Source organism: Echinops telfairi, unplaced genomic scaffold, assembly GCF_000313985.2.
Source record: "Echinops telfairi isolate 266 unplaced genomic scaffold, ASM31398v2 ScPeMD7_7475;HRSCAF=8513, whole genome shotgun sequence".
Taxonomy (NCBI): domain Eukaryota; kingdom Metazoa; phylum Chordata; class Mammalia; order Afrosoricida; family Tenrecidae; genus Echinops; species Echinops telfairi.
The window spans coordinates 12,166,124-12,181,852 of NW_022111379.1; the positions used below are offsets into that span (position 1 = coordinate 12,166,124).

General features: G+C 54.8%; 1 protein-coding gene across 1 annotated transcript in view; it reads right to left on the minus strand.

The window, feature by feature from the left end:
* TMEM266 (transmembrane protein 266) overlaps positions 1–15,729 on the minus strand; it is a 140,696-nt gene that overhangs the window by 69,787 nt on the left and 55,180 nt on the right. The window contains exons 6-8 of the mRNA XM_045285675.1: positions 5,341–5,397; positions 4,170–4,308; positions 1,177–1,292 (exon numbers count right to left, since the gene is read on the minus strand). Coding sequence (XP_045141610.1) covers positions 1,177–1,292; positions 4,170–4,308; positions 5,341–5,397 — 312 coding nt within the window. The remainder of the gene's footprint in view (positions 1–1,176; positions 1,293–4,169; positions 4,309–5,340; positions 5,398–15,729) is intronic.

The following is a 15,729-nucleotide window of genomic DNA, read 5'->3' on the forward strand; positions in this document are numbered from 1 at the left end:
CCCTCTGTGACAGTCCCCACACACTGCTAGGACCCTTTGTGACAGTCCCCACACACTGCTAGGACCCTTTGTGACAGTCCCCACACACTGCTAGACCCTCTGTGACAGCCCCCCCACACTGCTCAGACCCTTTGTGACAGTCCCCACACACTGCTAGGACCCTCTATCCCACACACTGCTAGGACCCTCTGTCCCACACACTGCTAGATCCTCTGTGACAGTCCCCCCCACACTGCTAGGTCCCTCTGTCCCACACACTGCTAGGACCCTCTGTGACAGTCCCCACGCTCATGGGCATTGAGATATTCCCTGAGCTCCAGGCAGTGTGTTTCCATAGAGCAGCAGTTCTCAACCTGTGGGTCGCGACCCCTTTGGGGGGGTCAAATGGCCCTTTCACAGGGTCAGCCCATCCAAAACAGTAGCAAAATTACAGTTTGACGTACAGTTATGAAATTACAGCAACGCAAATAATTTTATGGTTGGGGGTCACCACCACATGAGGTACTGTATTAAATGGTCACGGCATTAGGAAGGTCAAGCACTGCTGCCAGAGAGTAAGAGCTAGCCAGGCTGCCTGGTCCCTCTGATGGGGGGTCAATCCTGAATTCATGAGTACCCCTGCCACCCTACAGAAGGGTTCCTCTGTCCCACTCCCATGGGGGTGGCCCCTCATGCTGCAGGGCAGAGAGGTGGCATGCCATAGAGAAAGTCCGGGGGGAAGAACTGGGGCCTGAGTGTGGGCTTCGGGATTCCCTCCTCTGCCTGCCTGTCCCCTGGGCCTCCCTGGGCCCAGGCTCACATGCCCCGCCCCTCTCTGGGGCTCTGCCAGGCTCCTGGAGGAGCCCAACTGACAGCCTCTGGGGACTCTGGGGGTCCCAAGAGGTGACTGGAACCCCGTGGTGCTCGGCCACCCTCTGCAGATGGGGCTGGACCGCTGCTTGGGAGACCAGGTTCTGAGAAGACCCTCTCCACTGAGCTGGGAAGTGGGCTGCTTCAGGCTGGACAGCCAAATGGTCACCCGGGAGCAAGAAAAGAACTCTGGCCCAGGGGTCAGGGCCTGAGTGGACCTTAGAGTGACCTTCGAGACACGTCCTCCCCTGTGTGGGCCTCAGGCTCTGAGGTGTCCAATGAGGCTCAGGAGGCGCTCCCAGCTGACAGCGGCAGCCTGTTACCTACCCCTTGCTCCTGACAGATTTGCGTCAGCCTCTCCAGCTGCTCGTCCTGGATGACCTTGGCCTTCTCATACTGCTGGATGACCATCTCCATCTCCACCTTCACCGGCAGGACGTAAGCTGGAAGACAGGGGGCGCCGTGAAGGATGCAGCAGTGGCGGGCTCAGGCTGGGGAGAGACCGGCCGGAGCCTCCAGCCAGCAGCAGGCTCAGGGTGCACTGAGGCTCGGAGGAGAAAATGTCTGGGTGCTCAACAGCCTCCAGAGGGGCAAGAAAGCTAGACCCCTGACTCTCTTGGACCCTTCCTCTCCATGTGTCTTTCCCTCCTTTCCATCGTAACAGAACACTCACCTTTTGGCTAGATTTCAGAACCTGCCCTGCAGCCCTGGGCTGCCATGAGAGCCCGTTTTGGGTCATGGGATGCAAGTGGGGTGGGGGGTGGAGGGGTGGCGGTGCGGTGCAGGGGCTTCCAGAAGCTTCCTGAGTTGTCTAATGGGTACAGGGACTTTGGTTTTTAGGGAGGTGGTGAAAATGTCCAAAACAGATGGTGCTGATGTGAATTTATGAAAAACGATTGAGCTACCTGCTTTAAGTAGGTGAATTTTACGGTCTATAAACTACATATTTCAAGAAAGCTTTATTTTAAAAGCGAGGCTTCCCCTGTTGCTGGCTGAAATGAGAGGTGAGGGCTGGCTCTCAGGCAGCCGTCTTGGGCCAGGGGCAGCAGAGCCACGGCACGCAAGGCACCTGGACTCTTGGCTCCGGGGAATGGACAAACGTAAGCCTCCGTTCATTGACGTCTCTGTCATTCTAGATATAGTCACGCTGAGGCCCAGAGGAGGGAACCTGGATTCCAGGGGTCTCCCAGTCAGGACTTCTCCGGGCTCAGTGCCATTGAGCTCCCACTGTCGGTTCCTGACTTTAACCTGGCCTTGCTGCCCATCACGCTCCTCTCCCACCTCCCGGAACCCCGCCAGCCCTCTCCGCACGTCTTGGAAACGTGGGTCACGCGCATCTCTTGATACTGCCTTCTCGCGCCCTCCCCATCTCTGCTCTCCCAGGCTCCTCTCCACTCAGAGTCTCCAACATCCAGATATTCTCTGGCTGCTGCACGGATCATACAGACAAGAAACTGGGGTTTGTTTCTTCTTGGAGGATGGCTCTGAGCATCTCTGAGACCAGACCCAGGTCCTAGGAGCTGCCCGAGGCTCCTACTGTCTCCTCAGCTCTCTGCTAATGCCAGTTCACACGCAGGGGCAGAGTAGCACATTAACACCCACACATCGCTCTTGTAAGGCCCCCCAGGCTGTGATGTGTCAGGAAAGGAAGGGGGCAGCTGGGAAGAGAGTTCACAGTGTTGAGACCTGTGTGTGAGGATGTCCAGCTGTGCACAGCTGGCAGGGCAGAGCCAGAAGAGGCTGCTCTTGCCCCGGAAGGGAGCGGATGTTCCCACAGACTGAGCCAAGAACAGCCCCTCCCTCCCTTATCGTGAGGAGGAAGGAGCACTGGGCAGGGGTGTTTGCTGGGTGACCCCCATCCCTCCTGGCCGCAGTTCCCCTATCTTTCAATGAGAGAGGGATGGGCTAGAAGATCTCTCAGCTGGGCCACTCCAAAGTGGGCCAGTTTGATGCAGACTCTGGATTAGGGACTCAGATGACACACTGGTGGGACGCAGGACCAAACCCCACAGTGCTCACGGGGCCGGGTGGGCTCTGAGGGGAGGGTCTCTGCTCAGGGAGAGAGACTCTGGAACCCCTCCTTCTGACTTCACACCCATCAGGCCAGCACCCCTGGAGGTCTTCTCATGGCCACAGCGTCTCTTATTTGCACGCACGGTTCTGAGCTGGGAGGGCCGGCCAGATAGGGCGGTTGGGAAGGGTTACAGAGCGTAATCAAGAATGGTCCAGGCAGAAGCTGGTGAGTTGGTGTATACTGGCTGCTCAGTCTGCTCCACGAACAGAGAGATTCTGCAGAGGCTCCCTGGGGGAAGGCAAAGAGGTGACGTCGGGATCCGCTCCCCACCAACTTTCCGTCTGCTTGACACATCAGGCAAGGGCCTAAGGTGTTGTGGGAGAAAGGGGGGTGCTGCGAAGAAGAAAAGGCCAGGGTTTGGGAGGCACCTGTCTAGATCAGCTCCCTGATGGTTTCTGGAGCAGCGCCACCTGGCCTCTGGTCACCCACACTTCAGAGGGGAGCCCACCTTGGGAGAGAAGAGGTGGCCCAGCACATCTGGGGTGATGCTGGGCCCAGATGTTCTGCAGCCGAGAGGAGGTGGGCCTCCCTCCCCTCTGGAACCCGGTGACGTGGCTCTTCCTCTTGTCATCATGAGTTCAGGAAACTGGAGGACAAAGGTGCCCCTTCCCCCAGGCCCCCCCTCCACACGACACACACTGCTCTGCGGGGTGAGGCGAGCTGCCCGCTCCTTCCCAGGCCCCTTTCTGGAACTCTCCGTGACCATGGTTCAGGAAGGAGAGGCAACAATAAAGCCAGGAGCACGTCAGACCTTTCAGGGGAGTGGAGACCCGAGATGTCATTCAGATGCTGGATCCATAGCTGGAGACCCAGCCAAGCCAGCACGCCCCCCCCACCGCCACCCCGGCACCACCCTCCAGCTGTTTGCAGGCAGATAGGCTGGGGGAGATCGAACCTGGGCCCGGGGACAACCTGCATGAAGCAGTGGAGGGAGGAGGGTCATCAGACCCCTGAGGGGTAAAGAGCTGGTCTTTCAAAACCACAGCCCTGCCTGACGCTCCCTTGGGACAAGCAGGCCCCCCAGGGGCTCACAATAAAGAGCTGTGTTGGAAGATACTCGGAGTCCTCTCCAAATGGGCTGTGGGGAGTCATAGTGCCCGCACGTGGCAAGCGGGCAGTGGGAGCAGGGCAGGCCTGGTCCTCTGAGCTGGGGGTTACACGCCCACCTCTAGTGGCCACTCCCTTCTTTCTGCTGGCAGGGCGGTTCCTGGGGCAGCGCCCCGCTGACCCCTCATAGGCCACTCACCATCGATGACTCTCTTCAGCCGCCAGATCCGGAGCATGATGATGAGGCTGATGGCGTCCCAGGGGCTCCTGGGTCCGTTGGCCACAGTGGACGCCACCATCGGGGCCAGGGACAGGATGATCACAGCCCCGTCAAACACCTGGAGGAAGAGGTGGGCTTCAGTGTCCGGGCTGTGAGCCTGCAGGCTGGGGGTGTCAGCCCAGGTCAACCAAAGCAACCTGGCCAGCAGGTCACCCCACACCCCTGGCCCCCTCGGTCTTTGGGCCTCTTCTAGAATTCTCTTGGGCACTTCCACTCTTCCAGGGGGCCTCCCCCTGTCTCCAGTCCATTGGCCTTTGCCGTTTCCAGCGCCCTGTCCCCTCTTGGGGCTGGACTTTCATCCTGCCTTCCAGAACCCTAGACAGAGACGGAACTGAACTGTGATGGGGGCCAAAGGTCGCACAGTGGTGCCTCCTTCCCCTGGGGTAGCAGGAGTCCCTGTGTCTCATCTCTACTCAGTGCCAAGAAGGGGGTCTGGCTAGAAGAGAAGGAGGTCCCAGATTGTGACATTGGCCCTGGACCCTGACCTTCTGACCTTGGCCCAAGCTTTACAGGCTAGGTCCCTCTGTGTCTGCCCCCAGCACTGAGGCCAGAATGGATGGGGCCGTGAAGGAGTGGACAGTAGGGACTGACCCCTTTGCCTTGTCCTGTGTGTACGAAACTCTGGGAGGTGACAGGGCCTCCCCAGTCCCTCCCCAGAGACGCGCCTCTGTTGAACGTCTCAACTGGCCCATCCCAGCCCTCTGACAAGCAGCAGCCAAAGAGCCGGTTGGCTCAGCAGAAACCCACGCTGAGCAGCCCGTGGATAGTCTCCGCTCGGCTATCTGACCACTGGGCCACTTTAGAGTGGACCTGTTTGTTTTAAAGCATAGTTCGGCAGCTTATAAATAGACTCAAGAATAACTGTGAACACACTTCAGAACTTCAAGCAGGATTTTCCAAACATTCCTGCATTGGAAACATTCAGCGCGCTCCTCCACATCCCCATCCCCCGGTCCCACTCTCTACACAACCCAAGCAGCTCCCGCAGCCAATGCCAGGGGACACGGGCTTTTCTGATGGCTCAGGCCGGGGAGAGAGGGGCCGGGAGCTCTTCTAGCTTCCGATGCCTGGGCTGGGCACTGGTCTTTACCTCTATTTTGTTTTCAATGTAGTCCCAGATTCCAAGGACTATAATCCGTAACACAGTCTGAGGAGAGAACGAGAGACAAGAGGTCACGGGGACTGCTCTCCAGCGTGCCGACCCCGACCTAACCAGGGGAGACCATTCCGGAAGGAACTCTGCTTCCTTGTTCCTGAGGAGGAAAATGCCTGCATCATCTCCTGAGCAATATTTTTCAAACCATTTTATTAGGAGCTGATTCAGACATCCTACCAGCCCATAGTTCGATCACATGGAGCAGGGTCGTACAATTGCTACCAACATCAGTTTCAAGACATTGTCTTCCTACTTAATCTCCTTGATATCAGCTCGCCTACCCACCCTCACCCCCGCCCACACCCTCTACCACAGACCCCAGGAACCCTTCTTCTAGTTGTCTCTAGATTCACCCGTCCTGGCTTTCATCTACCGGAAAACATAGACAAGCACACAACAGAGTCCAGAAGGCTACCAACAAAGATCAACCCCAATATGAAAAAAGAAAAAATGCAGAAAATATGAAAAGCTAGCTCAAGCCCAAGGTGTATCCGAGGGGAGACCAAGTGACAAGGCTCGAACCGTTCACGTCAGCTTTACCACTTTAACCTCCTGTCGTCGTCTGCACAACACTCTCTGTCTGATAACCCGGTTAGTTATCCCCATCCCTCAGTGATGGTTGGGGGAAATCACGGGAGGCTTAGTCCTGTGTAGACCCTGCAAATGTATTTTGGGGCTTCCACTGTCATCCATAGCCTTCTGCACACCAGAATCTCAAAATTTAAGCTCTGATGCTACTCCCTCCTTCGGATTTGGATTATATAATTTATAATCCTTGGATCACGAGTATTGGTGCATCCCCTAAGCATTTGGAATGCCGTGCATCCCCTGTAAGCCCACTGCATGTTTGCTGCTCCCATCTGGGTGGAGGCAGTGCCTCCTGCTGGCTCCTCTTCCTTGCAGACTCAACCCCACTCACCATCTTCCGTAGCACCCCTCTGGCTCTGCCACCTCCTTGCCCATACCCTTCAGGCTCACAGTGCATGCAGACTGCACTCCAACCCCCCTTGGAATGATTTCCAGGTCCCTATCTCGTGCCACTCCCACCTGCCACAAATCACATGCACATCTGGAAGTCTTCTCCCATTGTCTTGTCTTTGCACATGGCAGACTGCTGGCTGACGCCTGTGCCTCCCAAATATATATATATTTTTAAAGATCATTTTGTTGATCTTTAAAGAGCTGTAATCTTACAGCTCTTATGACAATCCATACATCAATTGTATCAAGCATGCTTGTACATATGTTGCCATCATTATTTTCTAAACATTTGAGCCCTTGGTATCAGCTTCTCTTTTTACCCTCCCCCCACCTCCCACTCTCATGACCCCTTGATAAATTAACAATTATTATTATTTTCATATCTTACACCAACCACTGTCTCTCTTCCCCTGTGGTTTCTTCCCCCTTTCCTCTCCCCACCTTCTCCTTACCCTCCTGGTACCACCACTCTCATTTCTGTTCCTCAGGGGTTTAATCTGACCTGGATTCCATGTGTCCTGAGCTCTTATTTGTACCTGTGTACATGCTCTGGCCTAGCCTGCAGTGAAAAGGCAGGATTGGGGTCATGATAGTGGGGGGGTGAGGAAGCCTCAAGGAACCAGAGGAATATTGTGTGTTTCATCGGTGCTATGCTGCACCCTGGTTGACTAACTCCTTCCTTGTGACCCTTCTGTGAGGGGATGTCTCATTGTTTACAGCTGGGTTTGGGGGTCTCTGCTTCGACCCCCCTTGTTCCCAAAAATGTTTGTTTGTTTGGGGTCTTTTGATGCCTGTTATCTAATCCCATCGACACCTATAGGCTGGTGTGCTTCTTCCACGAGGGCTTGTTGCTTCTCTGCTAGATGGCCACTTGTTTAACTTAAAGCCTTTAAGACCCCAGATGTTATATCTTTTGACAGCCGGGCACCCTCAGCTTTTGTCACCACACTTGCTTGTGCACCCACTTTATCTTTAGCAATTGAGCTGGGTCCTCTCAAATATTTATTCTCTCCATAGTAATTGAAGCGTTAGCATGGCCACCAGCTAAAGACTAAACTTTCCTTGCATCCAGCAGCGGCCCTTTGACTACGTGTGGCCAGTGGCATATGAGCAGAGGCACTGTATACAAGTTCTAGAATGTGCCCGGGAAGGAACGAGGCTCTTCCTCTTCTTCCCCTCCCCCCAAGACTAGAATGGAGGTGTGCAAATGTGGTGGTCGGATCATCTTCCACTGAAGTGGAGGCTGGGTCGCTGCCAGGTCCAAGCTACCACACCAGCCTTTACTGCCTCAGCCATCTACCTACTCTTTCATGAGACGTGAACTCCGTTTTGAAACACAAGCTTGCCAGGTGCCCTAACTAGCAAGGCCCTCACCCTTCCTCTTCCTGGAAAAGGCCTTCTTGTGGCCTCAGCTCAAATGCCACTTGTGATGCTCTTCCACACGCCTCAAGCTTACTTGGTTTTTGTCTTGGTTTGCTAAGGCTATTGCTATGACAGCATGACCACACGTGGGTTGCTGCAATACACATAAATGCTTTTTCTCACCGTCTAGAAAGTTGGAAGTCTGGATTCAGGGTGCCGGCTGTTCCTCTCTCTCAGGCCCAAGCGAAGCTCTTTGTCTCCTTTAACCACCGATGACCCACGTGCCTTGGGTATCTACAGGTGTCTTGGCACAAATCTTCCCCTGGGCCGAGGAGCTTCCCAGCACAGAGACCTCAGGTGCAGGGCAGAGGCTCACTCTGTGCTCTTCTTTCTTGGAGATAGTAGGTGCCTGTCATCTCTTCCCACTGTTCAAATCTCCTTTCTGTCTCAAAATAGATTGTCTCAAGATACAAGCTAATCCCACAGACTGTCTCCTGCCTTTTGAACAGAACTTCCATGAGTTCTGACCCATTAACATCACAGAGCCCAGGATTTTCAACACAGAGGATAATGACATCAGATCACAACATGAGCGATGACCACACACAACTGAGAATTGTGGCCTCTCCAAGCGCATACTTTGATGCACAGAACAAAATCCACAATGATTTCTGTCTTCAAGAGCACATGCCTTGTTGTAATTAACTGCCTGTCCGATTCCCCAGTTAAGGTTCAAGAGACACTATCTGATTCCTCTCTTTGACCCCTAATGTCTGAGTGATTCTGCACTGTGAGTGTATGAGCCAAGGCATGAATGATGGAATACTTGCTGATAATCATCAGTAACTCATTTCAAATGCTGGGACCTTTGGGAGGCATTTCCTCACTACAAATACACCTTTCGCTGGCTAGAGGACAGACATGCGCCAACTTTGGGTATCAGGGAAGACAATCTACAACAAGAGGGTAGGAAGGAGAAGACACTGGGAGAAGCAAGAATTAAAGACAATAGAGGGAAATGCTGTTGCACAGTCCTGCGATGGTGAAGATCTACAAGTAGCTACATGGACAGACGTGCTGGCTGAATTGTTGTGGGAGGTAGGGTAGACTTACACCCACGAATACATACACAGGATTAACACAGAAGATTTGTACATGGGCTTTAACTTTTGCTGTAAATATATCCATGACTGTGGTGAGCACAGTGTTATGAAATCTTTTAGACATAACTTCACAAGAAACCTTGAAATAATGAGTCATTGTGCCTGGGGGCTCAGGACAGTAGTCTTAGGGGCCACCAAGGTCAACTGGTGTATCATAGTGTGGCAGTTACATAATCTATTGTCAACTTGCGCAAAGAGGTGGAGTCCAGCCTGTCTATCAGGTCATAGCCAATCATTCCTCTGTGTGGGCATGGCCTTCTCCTGAGGATTCTGGGAACTCCTGTCTTCCTCCCTGGAGGTGGGACACACACTCTCTCTGCTCCATCTTCCTGCTGACAAGACACGTGGAGCCACACTGATCCCAGCCAGAGCCCTGGAGCTGGAGGAGCCACATGGAGACCCCTGCCAGCGCTGAGATGCTTCCATCGTCACTGGATCCACAAGACTTTCCACCCACAGGCTTGTGATCTTCCGGCAATAGGCGTCATTTCATGGCTGCATGAGTCTAAAGAGAAATTTATAGACTGGTATTGGACATATGGGCTAATGTCAGACTTACGGCCTTGATCTGGACTGGGCGGGGATGTTTCTTCAATATACAACTGCTCTTTTACATAAAGTGCTTTCTTATACACACATGTGTGTCAATGAATTTGTTTCCCTAGTCCACCCGGGCTCACACAATAGTTCACAAAGACAATGTCCTACTTTCTACTCTGGTGACTGAGGTCTTAAAAGCTGTGAGTGACCACCTCAGGTCCCTCCTTGTCCAGAGGAAAGAAGAGTGCTGACAACAGACGACAGGTGCGAGTGATCAGGCCAGTGGACGAGGGACTCCAAGAACACCAGTGTCCACGGGCCTGACCTGAAGAACTAGATGGTGCCTGGCTTCCACACCAACCGCTCAGAATGTTAAATGTTATTTAAAAAAAAACAAAAGACCAGGCTTATTGGTCAGATAGAGACTGGTGGAACCCTGAGGCCATGGTCCTTCGCCACTCTCTAGGTCTGAATTCGAACTCACCTCTATGTCTCAATTTTCAGTCAAACAATAATAATCATTAAACACAACCCTCAAGCTCACTGTCATCGAGTCGATGCAGATTCATAGCGACCCTATAGGGCAGTGTAGAACTGCCCCTGTGAGTTTCCAAGGATTTACGGGAATAGAAGTCCCAGCTCTCTCCCAAGAAGCAGCTGGTGGTTTCGAACTGCAGACCTTGTGGATTGCAGCCCAACTCTTAACCACTATACCACCAGGACAAAAATGAGACAGGTCTATAAGGGGAGTGATAGTATTTTTGAAAATGGGTGTTATGCAATGACCTTGCCTTATAAGTATATGAAATCCAATGTACCTGTTTAGACACCAGGTGCGTGCGTGCCTGTGCCAGCAGTGCTTGCCGCGTTCAACACTATCACCCACGAGTCTGCAGGCAGGGGCCTATGCACAACTCTGCTCTGCGGGGAATGTCAAGCAAACATGGCTTTTGAGACAGCTGAAAACATTTCCATCGTGCTTGGTTTTCTCATCAGGTTTTGTCTGCTCGCCTAGGCTTATAATGAGCCTTGGTGGCATAGTGGCTTCCACGCTGAGCTGCATGAAAGGTCAGCAGTTCAACACCACCACTCGCTCCATGGGAGAAAGATGAGGCTTTCTACATCCACAGTTTGTATACATTTTTGCTTCAGCTTCATCATTTTGATGAAAATTTACATAGTGGGTTAGATCCCCATGTGTCCACATAGATCAGTGACTTTCATTACACTTATCACACATTCTCTCATCATGCTTGGTTTGTTCCATTTCCAGTACTCTAGTCTCCCTGCCCCTTATTGCCTCATCTCTGCTGTTGAGTAATTGTTGTTCTTTTGATCTCATACGGATCGCTTTCGGGTAGAGTACCAATCTTATTTTGTGTGACTCTCTGCTCTCTTGCAGGAAATGATCTCAGGGATAGGCCAGGCTCTACGGTTAATGTATCTCAGGGCAACAGTCTCAGGAAGTCCTCCGTTCTCAACTGCTTCCATTTGTCTGTTGTTTGCCGTTGTTTTTTTAAAAGAATTTAAGATCTGCTCCACATTTTCTCTCCATTCAATGTGGTCAGAACAGTTCATGGTGGTAGCTGGGCACCATCTAGCTGTTTCTGGTCTCAGGGGAAATGCCGGTGTGGCTCCGGTAGACTTGTTTCTTCTCTCAATGTTTGGCTCCTTTCTAACTGTTTTGCTCCTGGAAAGCAGAGGCCTGTAACTGTGTTTTAGATCGCTACTCACTGGCTTTGAAGACTTCAGACTCTACTCACTTCCTGAGTGGAAAATGCCTTTTTAACAAGCTGGCCTGGGGCACCCAACAGGACCACAGTGAGGGGGGCTGCATCCACACCAATGGAATGTGCTGCGGCGACAGAGAGAACGTGGCCGGCGAAGCACGCTTACACCTCCTGGCAAACATGGTGCCAGGCTAGAAAGCCGGTCACAAGCAGGCAGGTTATGATTGCTCTTAGATGACAGGTGCAGAGTATGTGAACTCCGCATGCAGAGACCAAAGGCAGAGCCTGGGGGCTGGGAGAAGCTGGCTCCTGAGGCCAAGCCCCCCTCAGCGGGATGCATGTGATTTGGAACAAGGCAGAGGTTGCACAACCGCGGCGCCTGTCCTAGATGGCCCTGAGCAGGACACTTTGAAGCGGTGGCTTTGACGTGAACGCCCCTTCACCAGCTACAAAGCCTGCATCCTGTGCTGGGGTCTTGCCCATTTTTCATTCTTGCTGAGTCTCCAGAGCCCCCGCTTCCTTCTGCAGGCGGGGGAAGCCCTTGTCCCCTCTTGGTGAGACAGAGGGGAAATGACAATGCTTTGAGAGATAGTGGGGGGGGGGTAAGGGTTGTTTCTCAGCCAAGGCTGGGGTGGTCCAGAGTTCTGATTTCCTATCCCTCCCGGACAGGGAGGATAACATCTTTCCACCCCCAGTGAGAGCGGAGTCCACAGTTAACCCCCTCGGTTGAGCCCACCCTGAGGGGACGCAGAAGAAACGCCTGAGAAACCAGAGGATCCCCCTCACACCAGGTGGCCTAATGGTGGTCCGAGGCACAGAGAGGTGTGGAATATGAATGAGGCCCTGGCTCCGTTTGGTGTGGTGGAAGCCTTGGCCACCTCCTCCCCAGGAACCCTGGTGGTGCAGTGGTTAAGCGCTTGGCTGCCAACCCAGAGATGAGCAGTTTGGACCCACGAGCCCTCTTCGGGGAGAACACGTCTGTCCAGAGGACGATGGCAACCTCTCTACAGATGTGCTCGATACAAGTGACATACGGATTGTTCTAAGAGCTGTAAGAGTCCCCCAATAAAATGATGCGTTAAATAAAAAAAATAAAGCGTACAGCCTCGGAAACATGATGGGACAGTTCTGCTTCATCCGACGGGGTTACCAGGTGTTAGAATCAACTCCGTAGGATGTTTGTTTGTGGTTTTTTATGGGGTGTATGTGCAGAAATGGGTAACCTCTTCCCCTAGGGGCCAGGCTCCTATGCTGGCAGAGCCCAGGGCCAATTCTGAGAGGCTCTTGCTGGGAGAAGCAGGGCTTTAATGGCTGAGGTTACCGAGCCTGGAGCCCTCTGCTCTCGGGAGCCCAGGGAGGCTTCTCAGCAGCAGGACTCCAAACCAGCGCTGGGCGGCTAGACGCCAGGGGGCCCAAGGCTCTGCTTTCTGGAACCAGAGGGGCACACAGCGCTTCTTCAAAGGCAGACGTGTTTACGGCCCAGTGAAACAGGGTTTCTGTTTAGGTCAAAGACTGTTTCGGTCTGTGTCCAAAGCAAAGGATGAAAGCCAAGGCCTCCAGGCGGCAGGCCTAAGCCAGCCAGAGTCACTGGGGGAAAGGCTACTGGTGGCCCGCTGTGAAGCAACCTCCCCGCTCAGGCCTTTGCAACCAGGACACCGGGGAGGCCGCCCCTCTCTGGGGTGTTCTGCAATGGAAAAGTAAGCAAATAGGATTGTGGGGAACAAGCCAAGAAACCATCAGCCCCGAGGCCGTCTCCAGAAGGCTCAGCTTGCCCGTCCCCGGAGAGGGACCAGGACCCCACAGCTCTGCCACGGTGGCCCAGGCTTGGCCCAGAGGCCCGAGTCCTTGTGCCACCTCAGAAAAGGGAATGGGCACCTGCCGGTGGGCTGCAGGGCCTGCTCTCAGCACCTGCCGGTGGGCTGGGCTCTGAAAACCCGGTTGCACAATTCTCCATCCGGTTTCCCCAGGCGCTGCTTCGCTCATGCTACGGGCCCCAGGGAAGCACAGTGACCCGCCTGACCCACGACAGCAGGGCCGAGGAGCCCTCAAGGGCAGCCTGCCCCCAGAGGGCCGTCCCTCCCCTCCCTGAGAAGCATCTGTCTCACGGAACAGTGCAGCCTATGTGGACAGATGTCCCCAGAGGGGGCCCAAGCCAGGCTCGTCCCTCCCTGCTGCAGGCCTCGCTCTGTCCTCCGGGCCACATGGACCACAGCTAATGACCCTCCTGGGGCAGCACTCAGAGCTTTGAGTGGACAAAGGAGGGGGACGAGGGCTGCGTCTGGTCGCAACAGTCGTTCCTGCAGGCCCTGGGCAGAGATCCGCACCAGGCCTGTCTCCCAACACACAGGACATCCTCCTCACCTTCCAGTGTTGTCCTGCGGCGGATCTGAGAGCAACCAACTCAACCACCCGGCACTGAGCCGGCCTCCTCTGGCCCCTGTGGAGCACATGTGGGTTGAAGAGCCAACTGTGAGGCCAGCAACCCACGGCACCACCTGGGTGCAAGGAGTAAAAATTGGGAGGGCAGCCGGGCCAGCCGTCCTGGACCGTGACTACATCACACCTACTTGTCCACCCAACTGGGTTCCGTGACCCAACGCCACAGCGCTGGGCCCTGGCAGGGGCCCTTCTAGGGCCCTCTCATTTATCCCCAGAAGAGGCAAGAGGGCCACCCCGGGCCTGTGGTTCAGAGGGGTGGCCTTTCCCCTAGTTTCCTGGGTGGGAGAACACACCGGCCCCCAAGGAGACAGAGTGGACCAGGCATCCGGAGGCCTGGGCTGTTTGGGCCACAGTGGGCCACGTAACCAGTCCCTGCAATTCTTTTCACCAGGCCAGGCCACGGGCATTTCCAGGGTCCCTGAGTGGCACAAATGGTTAAGTGCTCAACCACGTTGAAGGAAGACCTGGTGGGGACTGGAGGGCCCACACAGTGCTCTGAAACTCGTCAACCCGGCCCACACGTGGGGCTGGAGCCTCTGGGAGGTGCTGGTGCTCAGCTCCCCTGGGCACCCTGGGAGGCCACAGGGACTGACCTTCACTGGGGGAGGGGTGAGGGGAGTTGCCTGACCACTGGTTCACTGTATACCACCCCTCCACTCTGGCTGGGCAGGGTGCGCTGGGGGAGGGGGACTCCACCTACCCACGCCATCTCTGCTAAGTTCCAAGAGGAGGGCACCAGCCATTCGCCCCGGCTAGTACTGACCCAGCTGTCTCGCCCCCTCCCCACCGGCCCTCGGAAAGCCCCAAATGGGGGTCGAGGGGTGGGGGGTGGGCTCTGAGGCTGTACAAAGGGGCTTGTCTGCTTCAGGTGGCTCGTCTCCCGGCAGTGACAGTGAAGGGGATGCCGAATTAACACTGGGTAATAAATTCTGCAGAAGCCAATAAAACCAAGAGGGGGAGCAGGGTGGATAGGAAGAACCACAGCAACTGATTAAACATTTTTGTTGGCAGTCACACACACAGTGCATTTTCCAGGGTCTGCATCACGGCGACATCTGGCTGCGGCCCACGCATCTGTGGGAGGGTACCCCAGTGCACGGTAGGGGCCCTTGAGACAGTCAGCTGGAGCAGGCTCTCTGGTTTGGGCGGGTGGGGCTGAGGCACCAGGAGTTGTTCTGGGCAAGGTAAGAGAGGGACAAGCGGGATGTGCTCCCTCCCCCCCACCCCCCTGCAAGAACCAGGCCTCGGGAAGAGAATGTTCCGGGCTTGGAATGTCTGCTGCCCAGTCCCACCACAGCGCACACCCAGGCGCAGGATGCTGAGGGCTGAGGCCAACCTCGCCCCCTGATATTTAGGGGGAGATGGAGACGGGGCCAGAGCTGGCTCCCAAGGAGAGGCCATGGCTCCTGCCTCCCTGCAGGCCCCGCTGTGTGCTGGGACCCGGAGCGCCGGGTGCCCGCAGGAAGTCCTTCCGCAGACTCTCTCCTACTCACTTCCATCTTCCTCTGCCTGCGGAGCCACCCTGACATGCCCCCACCCTGGGGTGCTGCATGGGGAAGCATGCACCTGTGGGAATAGGAGGAGACGAGGGATGGGGGGCCATCGTCAGGGAATGTTATTACTATTACTGTTGTTAGTGCCCATCCAGCCGAACCCTAACTCAGGGTGTGTCGCGTATAATCTCCAGTGCACCAGGCCTTCTCCTTAATACCCTGGGTGGATTCAAACCACTAACCTTTAGACTGGCAGCCAGTTGCAAATCGTGGTCTGTGCCGCTCAGCCTCCCTTGCTCAGCTGGTAAAAAGGTCAGGCCTTCACAGGAAACCCTTCTGTGCAGGGTCCTTCCGTGGGCCCCACCTCAGCCTGTGGTTGTCAGAGAACAGCTGCCCCACCTGCAGCCACCTCTGGTCAATGGCCCCTGATGTGCAGGCCACTGTGTCCCTGGGACGGTGAGTTAGTTAATTGTGCCAGCCTGGCCAATAATCACATGTGGGGCTAATTGAAAGGCAGAGGGATAAATGGGTGGTGAGCCTCGCCTTTCTAGTGCTCGGGTCTCTTGTTTTGTGATGGTTGTACCGGGTGCAGCTGCCTTAGCAGTTCCTTGCTTC